General features: G+C 61.5%; 1 protein-coding gene across 6 annotated transcripts; it reads left to right on the top strand.

Annotated features, from left to right (window-relative positions):
• The first annotated feature begins 749 nt into the window (after positions 1 to 749).
• On the top strand, positions 750 to 10,805 carry SLBP (stem-loop histone mRNA binding protein). Of its 6 annotated transcripts, none has more exons than XM_059677630.1 (8): positions 750 to 888; positions 976 to 1,092; positions 2,951 to 3,055; positions 5,114 to 5,194; positions 5,465 to 5,599; positions 6,105 to 6,254; positions 7,147 to 7,231; positions 9,923 to 10,805. In XM_059677630.1, the coding sequence occupies exons 1-8, from the start codon at positions 830 to 832 to the stop codon at positions 10,037 to 10,039; spliced, it is 849 nt and encodes a 282-aa protein (XP_059533613.1). In that variant the 5' UTR covers positions 750 to 829; the 3' UTR covers positions 10,040 to 10,805. The 6 variants fall into 6 exon arrangements, with proteins under 6 accessions (XP_059533613.1, XP_059533621.1, XP_059533631.1 ...); XM_059677638.1 differs by having other exon boundaries at positions 5,468 to 5,599; XM_059677648.1 differs by having other exon boundaries at positions 5,135 to 5,194.
• The last annotated feature ends 5,277 nt before the right edge of the window (positions 10,806 to 16,082 follow it).

Consider the following 16,082-nt stretch of genomic DNA (forward strand, 5'->3'; position numbering starts at 1 on the left):
TAGCGAAATGGTCCGAACGAGCCCCTGGAAAGCACCGGAGCCGGGCCGGGCTGCCGGGTGGTTAGAGCCGCGCCCGATACCCAGGCTGCCGGGCGGATCCCCAGCCGGGGCACCAGCCACCGGAGGGCGCATCGGCCAGGGGCACACATCGGGGTCCTCTCGCCCTCTCCCTCCTTAAAATCAGTCAGTGGAAAAGCTAAACACGAGGGGCGGGCCCGGCTCCCGCGTCCTGAACGGCTGCTTCTCGCCCGCCCGGGCCCTGCTGGCGGGTGGGCGGGGCTGGCGCGGGAGGAGCGAGCCCGGCGGCCGTGGAACCGGGAAGCGGGCGGCGGTCCTGGCTCCGCGGCTTCCGCAAACCCGGCCGACGACGGGGAGAACGGGCGGTGCGCCGCGGCCGCCGCTTCCGGGTTCCGTTCCCGCCAGCGCGGAGAACGCGGCCGCGCGGCCAATCGGGGACGGCCCCGCCCAGGCAGGGACCAATGGGAGGGCCGAGCCCCGGTTCCCTGCGCGCACCGCGCCCGAATCTCCCGCCCCGTCCCTCCCCCGCCGGGCGCGTCCAATCAGCGTCGAGGGCCCGGGCACCTGCGCGCGGGGGGAACGGTGCCGGGCGCGCTCCCGCCCTGCGGCGTCCGGGCGGCGGTCCGGCGGCTCCCGCGGTCCTGGGCCGCCTGCGCGGCGCGCGTCCGGGCGGGCTCCCCCCGCGGCCCGATGGTTTCGCCCGCCGGCGGGACGGGGCGGGGCGGGGCGCGCGGGCGAATAAAGGCGGTTGGGGGCGGGGCGCGCCATCGGTCTGCGCCGCGGGACACGACGCGCTAGTCGCCGCTTCGCCATGGCCTGCAGCCCGCGAACCCCCCCCACGTACCGGAGCCGCCGTGACCGCGACGCCAGGTGAGGCCGGGCGGGGGTGCGAGGCGGGGGTGCGGGCGCGGGAGTCGCGGCCCGGCCCGCCCGCCTGACGCGGCCTCTCGCCCGCAGCCCGCCGCCCCCCGCGAGATGGAGCCTGGGGCGCAAGCGCAGAGCCGACGGCCGGCACCGGGCGGCGGAGGACGCCGAGGGCCCCGCGAAGCCGGCGGAGCCCCGCCGACCCGACAGGTGGGCCCTGCGCGCGGGGCGGGGGACGGGGCGGGCGCCCGCGGGTTCTCGGGCCGCCGGGGGTCTCGGCAGGGCCCGGGGTGTTCCCGGCCAGCGCGGGCCCCCACGGGCTCCTCGGATCCGTGCAGCTGGCTCCGTCCCCATGGGGGACCCCGCCCGCCCGGGCTCCTGCAGGGTCCGCCGTCCTCTCGGGGGGACCAGGGCCCGGAGGCGAGGCCTGGCTGCCCGGGGCCCCGTGGGAAGGCGGCGGCAGGGGGCTGGGGCCGTCGCTGTGGTCCGGGGTGGGGGCTGCGCTGGGCGCGGGGGAGGCGGTGCTGGGAGACGGAGCGGAGGGGTTCGGGGGCTGGGCTCCCACTGCCCGCTCTTGAGCGGGCCAGAGGCGTCGGTCCCACCGGGTCCGGTTCTCTGCCGACATGGAGAGGATGGGAGCGCCCGGCCCGGGCAGGCGTCGGGGCCCAGAAGCTCCCGGCGGGCAGCGAGCTGTGGGGAGACGATGGGGTCGGGGCGCAAGGCCGGCAGTAGCCCGTGTGGACGACCAGGAGGCCGGGACCGCCGCCGGCGCGGGGCGCGGGGAGCGAGTGCAGAGCGGCTCCGCCGCCGGGGCTGGAGGCAGAGACGGACCGAGCCGCACCACGGAGACCCCGCTCCCCGCCCCAGGGGCCCGCTCAGCCGGGAGACGGGCTCTGCGCCCCCGGGGCGCCCCCTAGCTCAGCCGCACGGCGCCTTACCGCCTCCCAGTCCCGGGGCACCTGGGCGGGCCGCTGCGCCGCCGGAGCCGGAGCCGCCGGTGGGGGGGTGTCTGAGGGGCACAGGCTCTGTCCTTCGGGCCCTTTCCCCACCGGTGCCCGTCCCAGGGCGGGAGGAGGCTGGGCCGAACCTGCTAGGAAGGGCTCAGGCCCGAGAGGAAGTCTCTGCCCCCCCCTCCCCCGCTCCACGAGCCGCAGGAGCCTGCGGGGCCGCAGCCCGGACCTGCCCGCTGCTGGGCTGCGGGCTCCGTCCAGCCCCGGCCGCGCCTGCGTTTGGTTCTGTCGGTGGCTGGGCGCGCACTCGCTTCGCTTTTGGGCCGTGGGTTTGCGTTCGCGCCCCGCCAGCCTCAGACTCTGGAGTTCGCTCTGGAACCCGGTCTGATGGGGTGAGGGGCGACCGCGTCACTGCGTCTTCGGAGCGTGGGACTGGCTGGCGTCTGAGCGGAGGGGGGGGCGCCTTTGCTGAGCCTGGTTTTGGCACCAGAGCAGGGGCCGCATCTAATCTGTGGGGACCAGCGCCTCCCACCGCCAGAGCTGCTGGCAGCGAGCCTGGTGGCTCCGTATCGCCGACCCGACAGAAGCTTCCCGAGTCTCGCTGAGCTGAGCTCCTCCCCGGCTCTGGGGAGCCTCTGCCCTCGACGCCCCGGAGCAGCAAGGGCCCCGGTGCTGTCCGCACCCCCTCCCCGCCTTCAGCGAGGGTGTGACTTAGCTGAGCCTTGGGCGCGGAGAAGTGAGCAGCCGCCGCTGCTGAGGAGCTTCATGGGGCTGGCCACTCCACTCGGCCTTCAGTGTGTTGTTCGAAAAAAATTAGCTCGGTTTGCAATAAGAGAGTGGGTGTATTAGGCCCCCTTCTCTGCTGATGGGCCCTCGCTGACCTGGTCTGCCTCCCCCCCCCTCCCCCAGCCTCTGTCCTCCGGGTTTAGCCAGCCTGGCACGTGGTGGGTGCGCAGGAACGTTACTGAGCCAGTGGCCCAGGCCCAGGGAGCTAGGGAACGTCAGGCAGAGTCCCAGAGCCCTTCCCTTGGGTCTCCACGTACCCGGCCACTTCCTGTGCCGATTGGATGGAAAGAAACCGAAAGTGTCGGGTTCCAACGCGTGTCCATCTCCTGCAGCTTCACCACCCCCGAGGCCCCGAGGCCCCGGCCTCGGTGTGCGGACTGGGCCAGCGCCGTGGAGGAGGATGAGATGAGGACCAGGGTGAACAAAGAAATCGCAAGGTACGTGCTCGGGCCACTGTGGAGGGCCAGCCGGGGTTCAGTTAGAGCCGCGGTACTTAAAAGGCTGGTCTCTGACCAGCTGGTGAGCAGCTGCTGGGAGCCGGGTACAAATGCAGATTCTCAGCCCCCCCCCCCCCCCCAGCTGTCGGCAGGGACTCCAGGTGGGGCCTCGGGGGACTCTGCTCACTGAGGGGTGAGGACCCCTGTCTTAGTGGCTGTCCCCCGACCTCAGCTGGACTGCAGAGGGCCACCGTGATGTGCCCGGCCTGTCCCGCCCAGCCCCAGGCAGGAGGGGTGCTCTTGACTGACACCTGTCAGGCAACAGCCGTGAATGGCCAGAGCTCAGAGAGGACCCCTGACTTGGAGCCTGAACCCCTTGCAGTTGCACCCCAAATGGTTGTATATCCAGGTTCTCTCAAACTCCAAGCCGTGTCCTCTTCCGGGACACGATGGTTCAGGTGGTGTCGCCGGAACCCCTGCTTCTCCCTCGCTGACACGCTCACCTGTGTCTGGGGGCCTCTCCTCTCTGCCGTCTGACCCACTGAACGCCCCAAGTTAAACCGGCTCCTGGGTGGTTGAAGGAGGGCTGTGACTCTGGGTGCCAGCAGGGGCAGGGCTGGTGGGTTGCAGCTGCTCACAGGAAAGGCATTGGCACGGGTGGGGGGGGGGTCGTCCATTCAGGGGGGCGTGAACGCGTGTGGGGTGTTGACAGGTGGGCCCAGTGTTCTGAGTGACTTGCTTTCTGCGTGTGGGTCTTGGTGTGGTCGGTGTGTCCTCTTGCTCTGCTCCCAGCTCACAGTGCGCCCTCCCGCTGCCCTCGCCGGGGACAGTCTGTGGCCCGTGCCGGCAGGGTCCCCTCTTTGTTCCTCGGTGGCCTCACAGGCCTGTCGCTGAGAGCTGTCCTGCTCTGTCAGGGGCCGCCCTGTGATGGCCGTGACAGTGCTGCTGTGGCAGTGCCCAGGCTGGCCCCGCTGGTGACGCAGCCCATCTCACTCTGGGGGGTGGGCACTGTGAGAGGTCCGCTCGCTGTGCTCCGTGGAGGATGGCATGGCTCACACCAGCAGCCTGAGAATTGGACAAGGGTTTGTCATCCCTCCAGCCGGTCTTTCCGGGGCCCTGAGGGAACGGAGCCTGGGAAGTGGGAGGGGCGTCTCATTCCCGGGGTGCTGTGTGCTCAGTGCAGCTGTGGATACACGGGTGCCCGGGCTGCAGAGGGGCGAGAGCTTACCTGGTGGAAGGGGCAGGGACTGGGGACATCCCTTAGGCACTTGCAGGACCTGTAGCTCGAGGGGGTGGTTGGTTTCAGTGCCAGGCGGCACTGGGCCCCCCTCCCTCCCCGGGATGGTCTGCAAGCTGGGAGTCGGTGGGTGGGCGCTGCGATGGAGGGCGCTGCCTCGGGAGCCGGGGAGCAGGAGGGGCTGTTCGGCCTCTTTCCAAGTCCGAGAAGGCAGGGAAGGAGCGGGCACGCAGGTCCCCCAGCAGGGAAGGTGGTGGCAGAGAGAAAACTTTTTATTCCAACCTCTTTCTTCAGGCCACAGGGTTTGGGGGTGTCGGTCTCTGTGGTGCTTGGATCTCGCGACTTAGTCTGAAACGGAGCGTCTGTTTGGCCTCCGGCTCGAGTTCTGGGCTGAGGCCTTGAGGCCGCAGGTGTCTCTGGCGGCTGCAAGCACTTTCTCTCCGGTGGAGCCTTTTCCTGCCCAGGGCTGTGTGGACATTAATGACATCCCTCTGGCCACATGGCATCATCAGCTTGAAGCCAGCCTCTCTGCGTTCACTAACTCGCCCCTATTGCCTGGGCAGGGCCAGACCAGGTGGCTCATGGATCTTATGCAGCCTGTGGGCCACACATTCGCCAGCCCTGACTTGTGTGATCTGACATGATTTATCATAACCTTTATCTTATAGAAAGAGTGGGGGGGGGGGGAGAGCAAGGGGGGGGGAGTGATGAGAGACACCTGCTCTAACCGGCTCCACCACTGACCGCGCCTCTCGGGGGCGGAGTCCTGTGTCGCTCTGAAAGCTTTAGGTGTTAGGTTCATCTTTGCCTTTTTAAAACAGCAGCGTTTATTCTGCTCCCAGATACAAAAGAAAACTCCTCATCAATGATTTCGGAAGAGAAAGGAAGTCACCACTGGGAAGGTAATCACCGTTCGTGTTTCTTCCCTGAGCTGACCTGCCATTGGCTACGAAGAAGAGAGCGAGCAGGCGGGGCTGCCGTGTTGGGCGTTCCCCGAGCAGCCGAGTCGGGATGGGGATGCGGTGTCTGGTGTGCTCACTCCCGTGGGGACAGAGGCCCTGGGGCGCATGGGGGTTGGGAGCCCGAGGCCAGAGGCCCCCGCCCCGTGGCCTGCGCTGCCTGCGCGGTGAGGGGGTGGGAGGCTCGTTCCGCGCCAGCGTCCTCCTCTCCAGCAGTGGCTCAGAGGCGCCGTGCCCAGCGCCCGCCGACCTGGAGACGGACGAGAGCGTCCTGATGCGGAGGCAGAAGCAGATCAACTACGGGAAGAACACCATGGCCTACGACCGCTACATCAGGGAGGTCCCGAGGTAGGCCGTGGGCGCGGGCCGGCCACGCGGGCACTGCAGGCCACGGAGGTGCGCAGGTAGCAAATCTGGCTCATGTAAACAAAGCAGGGGCTGGTGCCCACAGAGGTTTAAAACCACGTGTTCGCCATCAGAATGTGGTAAACATCTCAGTTCCCCAGACCCACAGCAGTCTCAGGACGCAGTCGTTAAGGACGGTGGGGACGGGAAGCTCACACTAAAGGTCTTCCTGAACGCAGAGCAGTGCCGTGGGGACGGGCAGCCCACGCCCTGCTCCCGTGGACATGCTCTGGACAGGGTGCCCCGCAGGACCAGGATTCGGGCGCACATCGGGGCGTGGGTTGGGGAGGCACGGCAGAGGTAGAGGTGGTGGTGTGCAGCCACCCTTGTGCTCCTGTGGCAGATCAGTGGGTCTGTAATTCACAGCAGCCCTAACCTTAGAGTCGGGGTAACCGAAGGGCTGTGCCAGGGTGAGTGCTGAGTGCCAGGATCCTGTCCCTCCCTGCAGGCACCTTCGCCAGCCCGGTATTCACCCCAAGACCCCCAACAAGTTCAAGAAGTACAGCCGGCGCTCCTGGGACCAGCAGATCAAACTCTGGAAGGTGGCCCTGCATTTCTGGGACCCTCCAACCGAAGAAGGGTGTGATTTTCAGGAAATGTAGGTGCATTGCCCCCTCGTCCCCCATTGCCGCCCGCTTGCGCCCCGACTGGGACAGCTGTCACCTGTGAGGCAGGAGGTCGTCGCAGCAGCCAGCTGTCCCCTTCACGTCCGCTCCCATCCGCTCCTGTCCGCGCAGCTTAAAGCAGGGGTGGGGGGGGGCTCTGGGGGTGGAGTCTGCTTCCTGGGTTGAATTTACATTTTTTAGCTAGAAAAACAGAGTTTAGAAAACCCGAAAATGTGGGGGGGTTTTCGTTTGTTTTTAGGATAAACATTCTAAAAATTATTTGGGTAATTTATTCCAAACTATGAAAGCAGGTCTTTTTTTTTTTTTTAAACTCGGAAAGGTTTTCCCTTTTCCCGGTTGGTTTTAAGCTTGTGCTTCGTCAGGAGGGGCTCAGGCCCAGCCGCGGCCCGGCTGCGCGGAGGGAGGGAGTGGAGGCCTGCGCTGCCCCCTCCGGCCGGCCCTCGATGGCCGCAGGTGCTGGGGACTCGCTGGGAGCTGCCGCGTGGGAGGTGGTTCCCGGCGAGCTTTACGTTTGGCCTCACAGACGTCACACGGGTCTTTCCTGGCGACACTGGTCCCGTTCTCTGCCAGTACAAAGCTGGCGCGAGGTGGCGTCGGGTCTGCCAGGTGTTCGCCGCCCCCGCCCCCGATTGGGCTCCTTCGGGCTTGCACGGGTGCTCGGGTGTGCCCAGCTCCGCCGGGGCTGCACGAGCTGCCGCAGCCGCACCTCGGACTGGCTCAGCGGCACGTGGGTCCCTGGCAGCAGTGCTCAGGGCAGCGGGGCGGCGATGGCCTTTGGTTTCAGCGAACAGACTGGAGGACGTTCCTGCGTCCCGGGCCTCCTGGCTTTGCTAAGCGGTGGCTGATGCCTGTTTGGTTCCACAGACATCCCGTGGACCTCGGGGAAATGGAGACGGAATCCACAGAAAGCAGCTCCGAGTCCCAGGCCAGCTCCCAGGATAACAGCTTCGTAAGTAGCTTTCCTCGTGTGTCTCGGCGGGTGGCTCGGGCTACTCGTTGACCATAGGTGCCCCTTTGTAAACTGAGGTTCGGTTCTGATGTCTGGAGAGGGGCGCCTCACCCTCCCCTCTCTCTGATAACCGGCAGACGATCTGGCGGCGTTCCGAGGTAATGGCCGCAATTTAGGTTTTTGGTTCAGTCTGACTAACCCCGTTTGCGTTGGAAAGTAAAGGCCTGTTCCCTCCGGTCTGGCTTCGGCACAGCCGCTGCCCGCGCTCACGTGGCTGTGAGTGTGGGTGTGGACGGCTGACTGTCACTGCGGCAGGGCCCGTGCCTGGGGATTCCCCCACGTTTGCTAGTTTTAAAAAATCCCAAGTCGGCCTGCGGACTGAAAGGTCCCGGGTTTGATTCTGGTCGAGGGCATGTACCTGGGTTGCGGGCACATCCCCAGTAGGGAGTGTGCAGGAGGCAGCTGATTGATGTTTCTCTCATTGATGTTTCTAACTCTCTATCTCTCTCCCTTCCTTTCTGTAAAAAATCAATAAAATATATTTTAAAAAAAATCCCATGTTTTGAAAAAGGAAAATTCCAAGATGAAAAGAAACTTGCAGTATCCGATTCTGTGGTTACCGGTTGGGTGCATGTTCTTGCTGAGTTTTTTTTTTTAATTGATTTTAGAGAGAGAGGAAGGGAGAGAAAGAGGAACAGCAATTTTTTTGTTTCTCTTCTGGTTTTGTTGGTTGATTCTTGAATGTGTCTTGACTGGGGATCAAACCTGCAACCTTAGTGTATCAGGGCGACGCTCCAGCCAACTGAGCTGCCCGGCCAGGGCTCGTGCAGGCGTCCTGCCTGGGCCCAGCACACCCGGCCAGCTGCCCAGCGACAGGCCCCTCTGTCACCTCCGGAACGCCCGGCCGAGTGAGTGTGAGAAGAGGGGGACACCAGGACACACAGATGTGTGGTGTGGAACGGGCGTGCTTCCCCTGAGGTCACCCTGTCCTCGGGCCGGCCAGTTCCAAGGCCTGTGCACTAGGGTTGCCCTTCCTGCCGCCTTCCCTGTCACCCCTGCGAGCGGGTCCCTGCCCTCCCGTCTCCATGGCCGCGGGCACCACACGCTCTGAGGCTAGAAGTGGCGCCAGGGCCCAGGTTCCCACCGTGAGGAATCCCGCTGTTAGAGGTGGTTTCGAAGCTTAGACGTGGGGATTGTCCAGGGAGAGAAACACGGCCGGTCAGGCAGGGCGACCCAGAGGGCAGAGGGCTCGCAGGCGGCGGCCTTCCTAGGGAGCCGCAGAGCAGCCTCGTCCCAGTTCAGGGTCTGGACGAGCTGGGAACTTGCCGCTGACAGTCTCAGAACGGAGCGATGTGCAGGCCTGGGGGCCAGGGAGGGAAGAGGCAGGTGTGCGCGGGAGTCGGCCCGGGGAGACGAGAGCAGGGGTCCTGGCGGAGATCGGGGGGCACCAGGGAGGGGTGGCTCTGAGACGGTGGACTTAGTGCCATGAGCAGTGGGACCGCCTGCCTGTGGCTGCAGGGCGGGGCTTTGCCGCTGGGCACGGCATCTACAGCAGGGACTGCTCAGGACACGTGACCGCGGCCCTGCCGCCTGATCCAGGCCCTGTGCAGGCCTCTCGGCTGCCCCAGTGCCCCTCTCACTGCAGGTCTTTCTTTTCTGATTCAGAATTTCATCAAGGGGACATGTGTGCGGGACACGTGTACAGGCCGCGTTGAAACTTCACCTGCCTGTCCACCTGTGACATTGACTTTTTTAAAAAACATGCATTTAAAATTTTGGGTTTCGTTGGAATAAACATTAGGCTTCAAATGGTTTAAACCCCCTAAATTGTAAACTCTTAATTTTAATTCATATGAACACACAACCTTTCAATTATACTTTTTTTTTAAAGGGAAGTTTTTAAAAATATATTTTCAGAGAGGAAGGGAGAGGGAGAGATAAGAAACATTGATGATGCGAGAGCATCATTGATCGGCTGCCTCCTGCGTGCCCCCACCAGGTAGGGATCAAGCCCGCATCCCGGGCCTGTGCCCTCACTGGAAATTGAACCGTGACCTCCTGGTTCATAGGTCATCGCCCAACCACTGAGCCATGCTGGCCGGGCCAATTAAACTTTTTCTTTTATCCTCATCCGAGGGTATTTTTTCCATTGGCTTCTAGAGTGAGTGGGAGGGAGACATCAGTTGGTTGCCTCCCGCACATGCCGCTGCGGGGCCGGGGGACCTGCCGCCAAGGTACATGCCCTTCACCAGGCCGCGACCTGCGGTCTGCAGGCAGACGCTCCAGCCACTGGTCCGCACCGGCCAGGGCCAGTTAACGTTTTACAATGAAAAACAAAAAGGCAAAACCTCATTATGCAACCAGAACTATATCAAACGCAGCACTCACTCCTGTGCGGGGAGCCAGTGCTCAGTGCTGTCGAGCCTCTTCCGTTCCCTCTGCGCTGTGAGGAGCGCGCCCACTCCTGACCTACACAGCGCCTGCCGAGTGCGAGTGCACCGGGGTGGGAAGTGCCCTGCCTTCGGGGCGAGCGGGGCTGGGGCAGGGGCTGGAGCGCCGGCAGCTCTCCCTGAGCTCTGAGTTTGCGGAGTGTCTGGTGTGACCGCTGTGCGAGGTGGTGAGGGCCGGTGGCTTCTGGTGCCCGCCAGTCCGGTGGGAGGAGCTGGCGTGACACATGCTTCTATCTCCCAGGACATGTACTTGGGCACTCCCACCAAGGTGCCACACCTGGACTGCCACGTGGAGGACGAGTTTGACTTGGAAGCGTGTTTAACTGAGCCCTCGAAAGACTTCTCGGCCATGACCTAACCTGCCCGCGGACCGCAGAGCCAGGGCCTCTGCCCGGCCGGGGTGGCCAGCCGAGCCTGCGTCGCCCGTTTGCCACGGGGGCTCCTGTTAATAGTTATCACCTGGTGAATTGTTATTCTTGCCTCATTTTTTAAACAATTTTATGTATAGTGAGTGTATTTTGCGTGTTTTAAATCGTAAATGCAATTAAGCCCAATGACAATTGAACTTGAAGCAATCTTATGATAGACTTAATTGCTTGGTCCCCACCATCCCCCAGTTCACCCGACAAGCACACTGGAACCGGTTTCCACCGAATTTCAGATGCCAAGCTGCCGCTGGTAGGTGGTGGTGTGGCTTTCACCGTGTTCAGGGACCGGTCTCCTGTCAGCTTCCTGGACTGGTATCTGAGTGTTCTCACCTTCGGGCCCTTTAACGTCTTTATGGAAACTTAATTTTTGGCCTTTTGTCAGTATGTCAGGGTGGCTTTTCCTGCACACAGAGCACTGACCAGTCAGATACTAAAGTCGTCGGTTACTAAGTCCCGTGGTCCAAGTTGGGTCTTTGTAAATAATAATTTACAATAATACTCCAGGAGTTAGGGCAGCAGAGGGATTTGGAAAGAGCATTTCACACAGTTCATTCACCATGTAAAATTGCTGTAAATGATGATGTATACAGACTTTCTATTCAAACATTTAATTGTAAACTTCTTGTTAAGACTGTTGTTAAGTTTTATTGCTTTTGTATGGGATGAGATTGCAAAAATAAAAGAGCCTTTAACTGATTGATTGCGTTGCCAGATGGGCTAACTGCTGAGGCGGCTCCTGGGTTTGGAGGATCTCTGTGCTCTGTCCTCAGTGCATGGCCTGGCGGGACAGCACGGGGCGGGGCGGGGGGGGGGGGGGACAGGGTTGTGGCCCAGGCTGTTACATACCCCCCGCCCCCCCCGCCCCCCCCGCCCCCAGGAGGACTACATCTGTGATGGGTTTAGAGCTGGAGCCAGAGCAGACGCATCCATGTGGGCCAGCGTTCCCCATGGCGGCCCTGCCCCCCAAGACAGCTGCGTAGTCGTCCCAGAGCAGAGCGAGTCCTGGGGGGCTGCCCGCCGACGCCGCCCTCCGCAGCCACACGTGGACCTGGCTGCTCTGCCCTAGAACCTGCCGCCAGCCACGCCACACGCCCAAGGACCCGGGGCGGGAAGCTGCACTCACTCCCGGGTGGGCTCTGCCCAGCATCTAGGAGGGCAGTGCCGCCCATTCCACACTGGCCGAGCCTGGACTGCCAGGCACCAGCAGGAGGCGTGGGGGACGTGCGGGAAACGGTGCCCCCACGTCTGCTCTCCTTGACGGGCACAGAGATAGTAAACGTGTCAGGTTAAAGGGTGAGGGAGTGGAGGGTGGGGCGAGGGTGACTGGGTGTTGGGCCGTTGCCATGTCTCAGGGTGGTCGGGAGCTGCCTGATGGCCGCCTTTCAGCAGGGACCGCGGTGGGGGACGGTGCAGGCTGCCAGCAGCTCATCAGGAGTGAGCCCTGGGGGGCGGGGCAGAGAGCCAGCAGGTGTCCGCCAGCGTGGTGCTGGCGAATGGGCAGTGACAGGGCTGGGGGCCCAGGTGACCCAGTCTGCTCTGCAGGCGCCGCTGGCTGCCGGCCCCTCACCCATAGGTGAGGGGAGAGGCTGGTGGGCGTGGCCCGGATGGTCTCGTCTCGGCCTTTCCAGGTAGCAGATGAGGCTGATGCTCCAGAAGGAGCCGTGGGGCCGAGCTGGGAGCTTGACCAGGGAGACGTGGTCTGTGGTCGAGGTTCTGGCTGGACGAAGCTTCCAGGCAGCCCGAGACCTGGCCCCGCTCCCCCCTCCCTTGGCAGGAGCCTGGGACGGAGACCTGGGCCCCAGCAGGAGCCTGGGACGGAGACCTGGGCCCAGCAGGAGCCTGGGACGGAGACCTGGGCCCCAGCAGGAGCCTGGGACGGAGACCTGGCCCCAGCAGGAGCGGGGGGCAGAGAGGGCTTGTTTTGAGATCAGTCTGTGTGGCTTTTGTCGAAGGATCCCCAGTAAGATTCACAGACTCAAGCTTTTGGAAGAATTCCATTGGCAAAAACCCGACCGGCGTGGACCAAAGGCCCGGCAGGATGAAATGAGGGATGGGGTCCCGCAGGCTGAGAGGAAAAGGCTCCTGAGGGCAGGGCCGGGCACCGGGTCCCGGCCTGACCCCGGGACTCCGACAGGTACTGCTGTGGCCCCTCCCTGCCCACCAGCTCCAGCAGGAGTGTCTGCACCAGGTCCCCCGGGTGCTGGGTGTGTGCGGGGTGGGGCCAGGGCAGCCCATCTCAGCCTGAGGATCTGGACTTGGGGCCGAGGCTGTCGGAGGGAGACCGGGAGGCCTGGGGAGGAGGGACTGATCGTCGGGGGCGGGGGTGGATGTGGGCCTCAAACTAGGGCAGAGGCCGGGCTGGCAGGAGCAGGTGGGTGAGAGGTCAGCGCCCGGGCTGCCGTGTGTGTGTGTGTGTGTGTGTGTGTGTGTGTGTGTGTGTGTGTGTGTGTGTACACGTGTTGACTCAGGCTTCCCTTCGAGTGAGTGGGCAGCTGGGGCGGTCTTGAGCAGGGACATGATGTCTGACTGGGGTTCTGGAAGAATCTGCTCTGGCTACTGGCTTTTGCTGCGCATTTAAATTCTTGGAATGCTCTGAAGCCCCAAGGAAATCAATCTCCAGGCTTTTGTGCTTGCCTTTCATGCTGTTAACGTAATCTAGGACTTTCCGTGTGAGGCACAGATACCGGCAGCCGGGATCGAGTTGTCTTTCTTCTTGACTCTTGTACATCGAACCGAGAAGTGTCAGAACTGAATTAAGTTTGTCCGGCGTGATTAATTCTCCACAATCCCAGGCTGATCGCTATCTCAGCCCCTTGGTGACTCATTTTCCTATCTTCCCGCGTCTAGATGGACGTGGTCAGCTTATCAGGGTTGTCATCCCACACCCCCCACTTCCCCTTCTCACGCTCTGAAGCCATTGTTTCCTGCTCCCAGTTGGGTTCTGTCCTCCAGCTGCTCTCCCTCAGCCCCTCCGCCCCCTGGTCGCCGACTCCCTGTCCCTCCCTGCCCCTGTGGTGGACGGTGTCCAGCCTCCCAGGTGAGTCAGCAGCCACTGCACTTGGCTTTCTGGACCTGAGCCGGTGGCTCTTCTGAGGATGCAGCTAACTGGGTGTTTTTCTTCCACGAGGGCAACTCTGAAAGGCCTGCTGGGTAAAGTCACGTTACCGTGCTTGGCCAGCTGCCAGTGCCTGCGAGTGAACGTGTGGGCTGTCTTGGCTTTAGGTGGGGGTGGGGGTGGGGGTGGAGGTGGGAGTGGATCTTTGGATCATGAGGGTGCGTATGGATTTTATGTTTAAGAATCTCGAGGGGTATTTTTTCCTTTGCTGTCATTGCTGTTTTGTTTGCTTTCTCATGTGCAGGCTCTATTTTATTTAATTTTAATATATTTTATTAAATTTCTACAGAGAGGAACGGTGAGGGGTAGAGAGAAACATCGATGAGAGAGAAACATTGATCAGCTGCCTCCTGCACACCCCCTACTGGGGATGTGCCCGCAACCAAGGTACACGCCCTTGACGGGGATCGAACCTGGGACCCTTCAGTCCGCAGGCCGATGCTCTATCCACTGAGCCAAACCGGTTTGGGCACATGTGCAGGCTTTAATGGGATGTAAGCCTCTTTGTAAAACTCACACTGCAAAGATGCATAGAGCCGGCCAGCATGGCTCAGAGGTTGAGCGTTGACCTATGAACCAAGAGGTCAGGGTTCTATTCCAGGTCAGGGCACATGCCCAGGTTGCAGGCTTCATCCCCAGTAGGGGGCATGCTGGAGGCAGCCGATCAGTGATTCTCATTGTTGATGTTTCTATCTCTCTTTCTCTCCCTTCCTCTCTAAAATCAACAAAAATCTCTCTCTATAAAAGCCTAAGCTATGACCCGCACTGACCACCAGGGGGCAGACATGCTGGGGTCCAACCCCAGCAGGTCCAGGGGTCCCCAAAGGTGTGGACGGAGTCGGCGAAGAAGGAATGACACGGAAACAGCGTTCAGTTGATCAGCAGCCTAGCCAGGATCTCTAGCCAGGATCTCCAGCCAAGTTCTGGTTAGGATCTCCAGCCAGGTTCTGTGTCCATGTTCTCTTGCTAGGTTCTCCAGCCAGGTTCAGCAGGTTCTCCAGCCAGGTTCTGTCCAGGTTCTCCATCCAGGTTCAGTCACCAGGTTCTAGTCAGGTTCTCTTGCCATGTTCTAGCCAGGTTCTGTAGCCAGGTTCTGTCTCTAGGTTCTTCAGCCAGGTTCTCTCACTAGGTTCTGTCTCTAGGTTCTGTGGCCAGTTTCTGTCCAGGATCTTTTGCCATGTTCTCTCCAGCGAAGTTCTTCTGTCTCTAAGTTCTGTGTAGGTTCTGTGTCTAGGTTCTGTGTAGGTTCTGTCTAGGTTCTGTGTCCTCTTGTCTTGTTACATCTGTATTTATACCAGTTGATTCCAATCCTATCAATCTCTATTCCAAAGGTTAGGGCGTTTCTTATCTCCATTCCAGGGAGTAAAGATTATGTAGCTTAAGCATGATTGTTCGTAGTTAAAGTGATTAATTACCCGCCTGGCACTTAGTGAAGGGGTTTTATTCCCTCCCTAACTTCAGGGGAAAATCTCTACCTGGGGAAACAATCTTTCTTGGAGAGGTGACCTTGGTTAAAACACATAGTGCCAAGAAGGTGAGCAAACATTAAGAACAGTATGCCATATATGCCAGGTCCCTTGAAACAGCAAGGATGGACCGGCTCCCAGCACAGACTCAATGCAGGCATGGAAACATGGAACAGACTGATGAATCTCAGAGGGAAGAGGGGAGGGGGGAGGGCGGAAAGAGATTAACGAAAGATCTTCTATGCATACTAGAGGCTTGGTGCACGGATTTGTGCACTGGTGGGGTCCCTCGGCCTGGCCTGCGGGGATCGGGCTGAAACCAGCTCTCTGACATCCCCCGAGGGGTCCCGGATTGCAAGAGGGCACAGGCAGGCCGAGGGATCCCACACACTGGGCCTCTAGTATATTAAAAAAAAAAAAAAAAAAAAGATACATAGAGTTGCATGCCCACTGGTGGGTTCAGCAGGCTCCACGGCGAGGAGCTATGGGACAGAGGCCCTAAGGGGGCCTGCAGCGACCAGGCTTATATGTAAAGTGTAAGGCTATGGCGCCTGTGGAAGATCGATGGGATTTGGCGAGGCAGAGGTCGTAGGCTGGACACCAAAGCACAATCCATAGAAGGAGAAACTGAGACAGGACCTTGTGAGACGGGAAGCCTTCTGCTCCGTGAGGACCCTGGAGAGGGTGAAGACAGGCTGCCGGAGAGGAGGAGGTCCGTGCAGGGCGCGTGCGGGACGAGGGCTGGCACCCGGAACCCATTCAGAACTCGGGACTCAACAGGAGAGCACGAACCCCGTTAGAACACGAGCGGAGAGGTTTGTGCGGTTGGGTGAGAACCGCCTTCCTGTCCACAGAGGAGGCCGTTGTGGGCGAAAAGGGGCCTCGTGCTAACCTGACAAGCTGGGGGGGGCGGGCGGGGGGCCCTGTGGTGACCCTGCAAAGTCAGAGACCCACAGTAACCCCAGAGGATGGTGTGAAGTTAACACTGTTGAGCGGGTTATGGCAGGTAGTCCTGTTCGAGGCCAGAATCTTCCCTGACGGAAGTCAATCGTGACCGTAACAGCCTGTCTATTGCCTTTTGCCTCTAAGGGAACATTCCTTTGGAATGTCGGGGGGACCCCCTGTGCCAGGCCCCTCGGCACAGCCAGTGCTCCAGGGCCGAGACCACGAATCCTCTCCTTGTTATTATCATGTTAATTGTTGACTGTGGACTACCCTGCACCCACCTACCCACCGAGGTGAAAGGTGTCTATCATTTTACTTTCCATCCAGTCCGAGTTCCCCCTTGGCTTTCTCCCACCTCCCTCACCTGTCCCGGAAGGGGGACACTCCAACCACCCACCCCAACCACCGGCCGAGCCACACCCTCCGGGGCGGTGCCTTCTCTTCTGA

Source organism: Myotis daubentonii, chromosome 1, assembly GCF_963259705.1.
Source record: "Myotis daubentonii chromosome 1, mMyoDau2.1, whole genome shotgun sequence".
Lineage (NCBI taxonomy): Eukaryota > Metazoa > Chordata > Mammalia > Chiroptera > Vespertilionidae > Myotis > Myotis daubentonii.

What these genes read in the sequence shown, in the direction of transcription:
- SLBP (XM_059677630.1), top strand. Translation starts at nt 830, where the DNA reads ATGGCCTGCAGCCCGCGAACCCCCCCCACGTACCGGAGCCGCCGTGAC. An exon ending in GAGCCCCGCCGACCCGACAG is followed by an intron (nt 1,093 to 2,950) that starts GTGGGCCCTGCG and finishes CATCTCCTGCAG; the next exon opens with CTTCACCACCCCCGAGGCCC. An exon ending in GTGAACAAAGAAATCGCAAG is followed by an intron (nt 3,056 to 5,113) that starts GTACGTGCTCGG and finishes TTTTTAAAACAG; the next exon opens with CAGCGTTTATTCTGCTCCCA.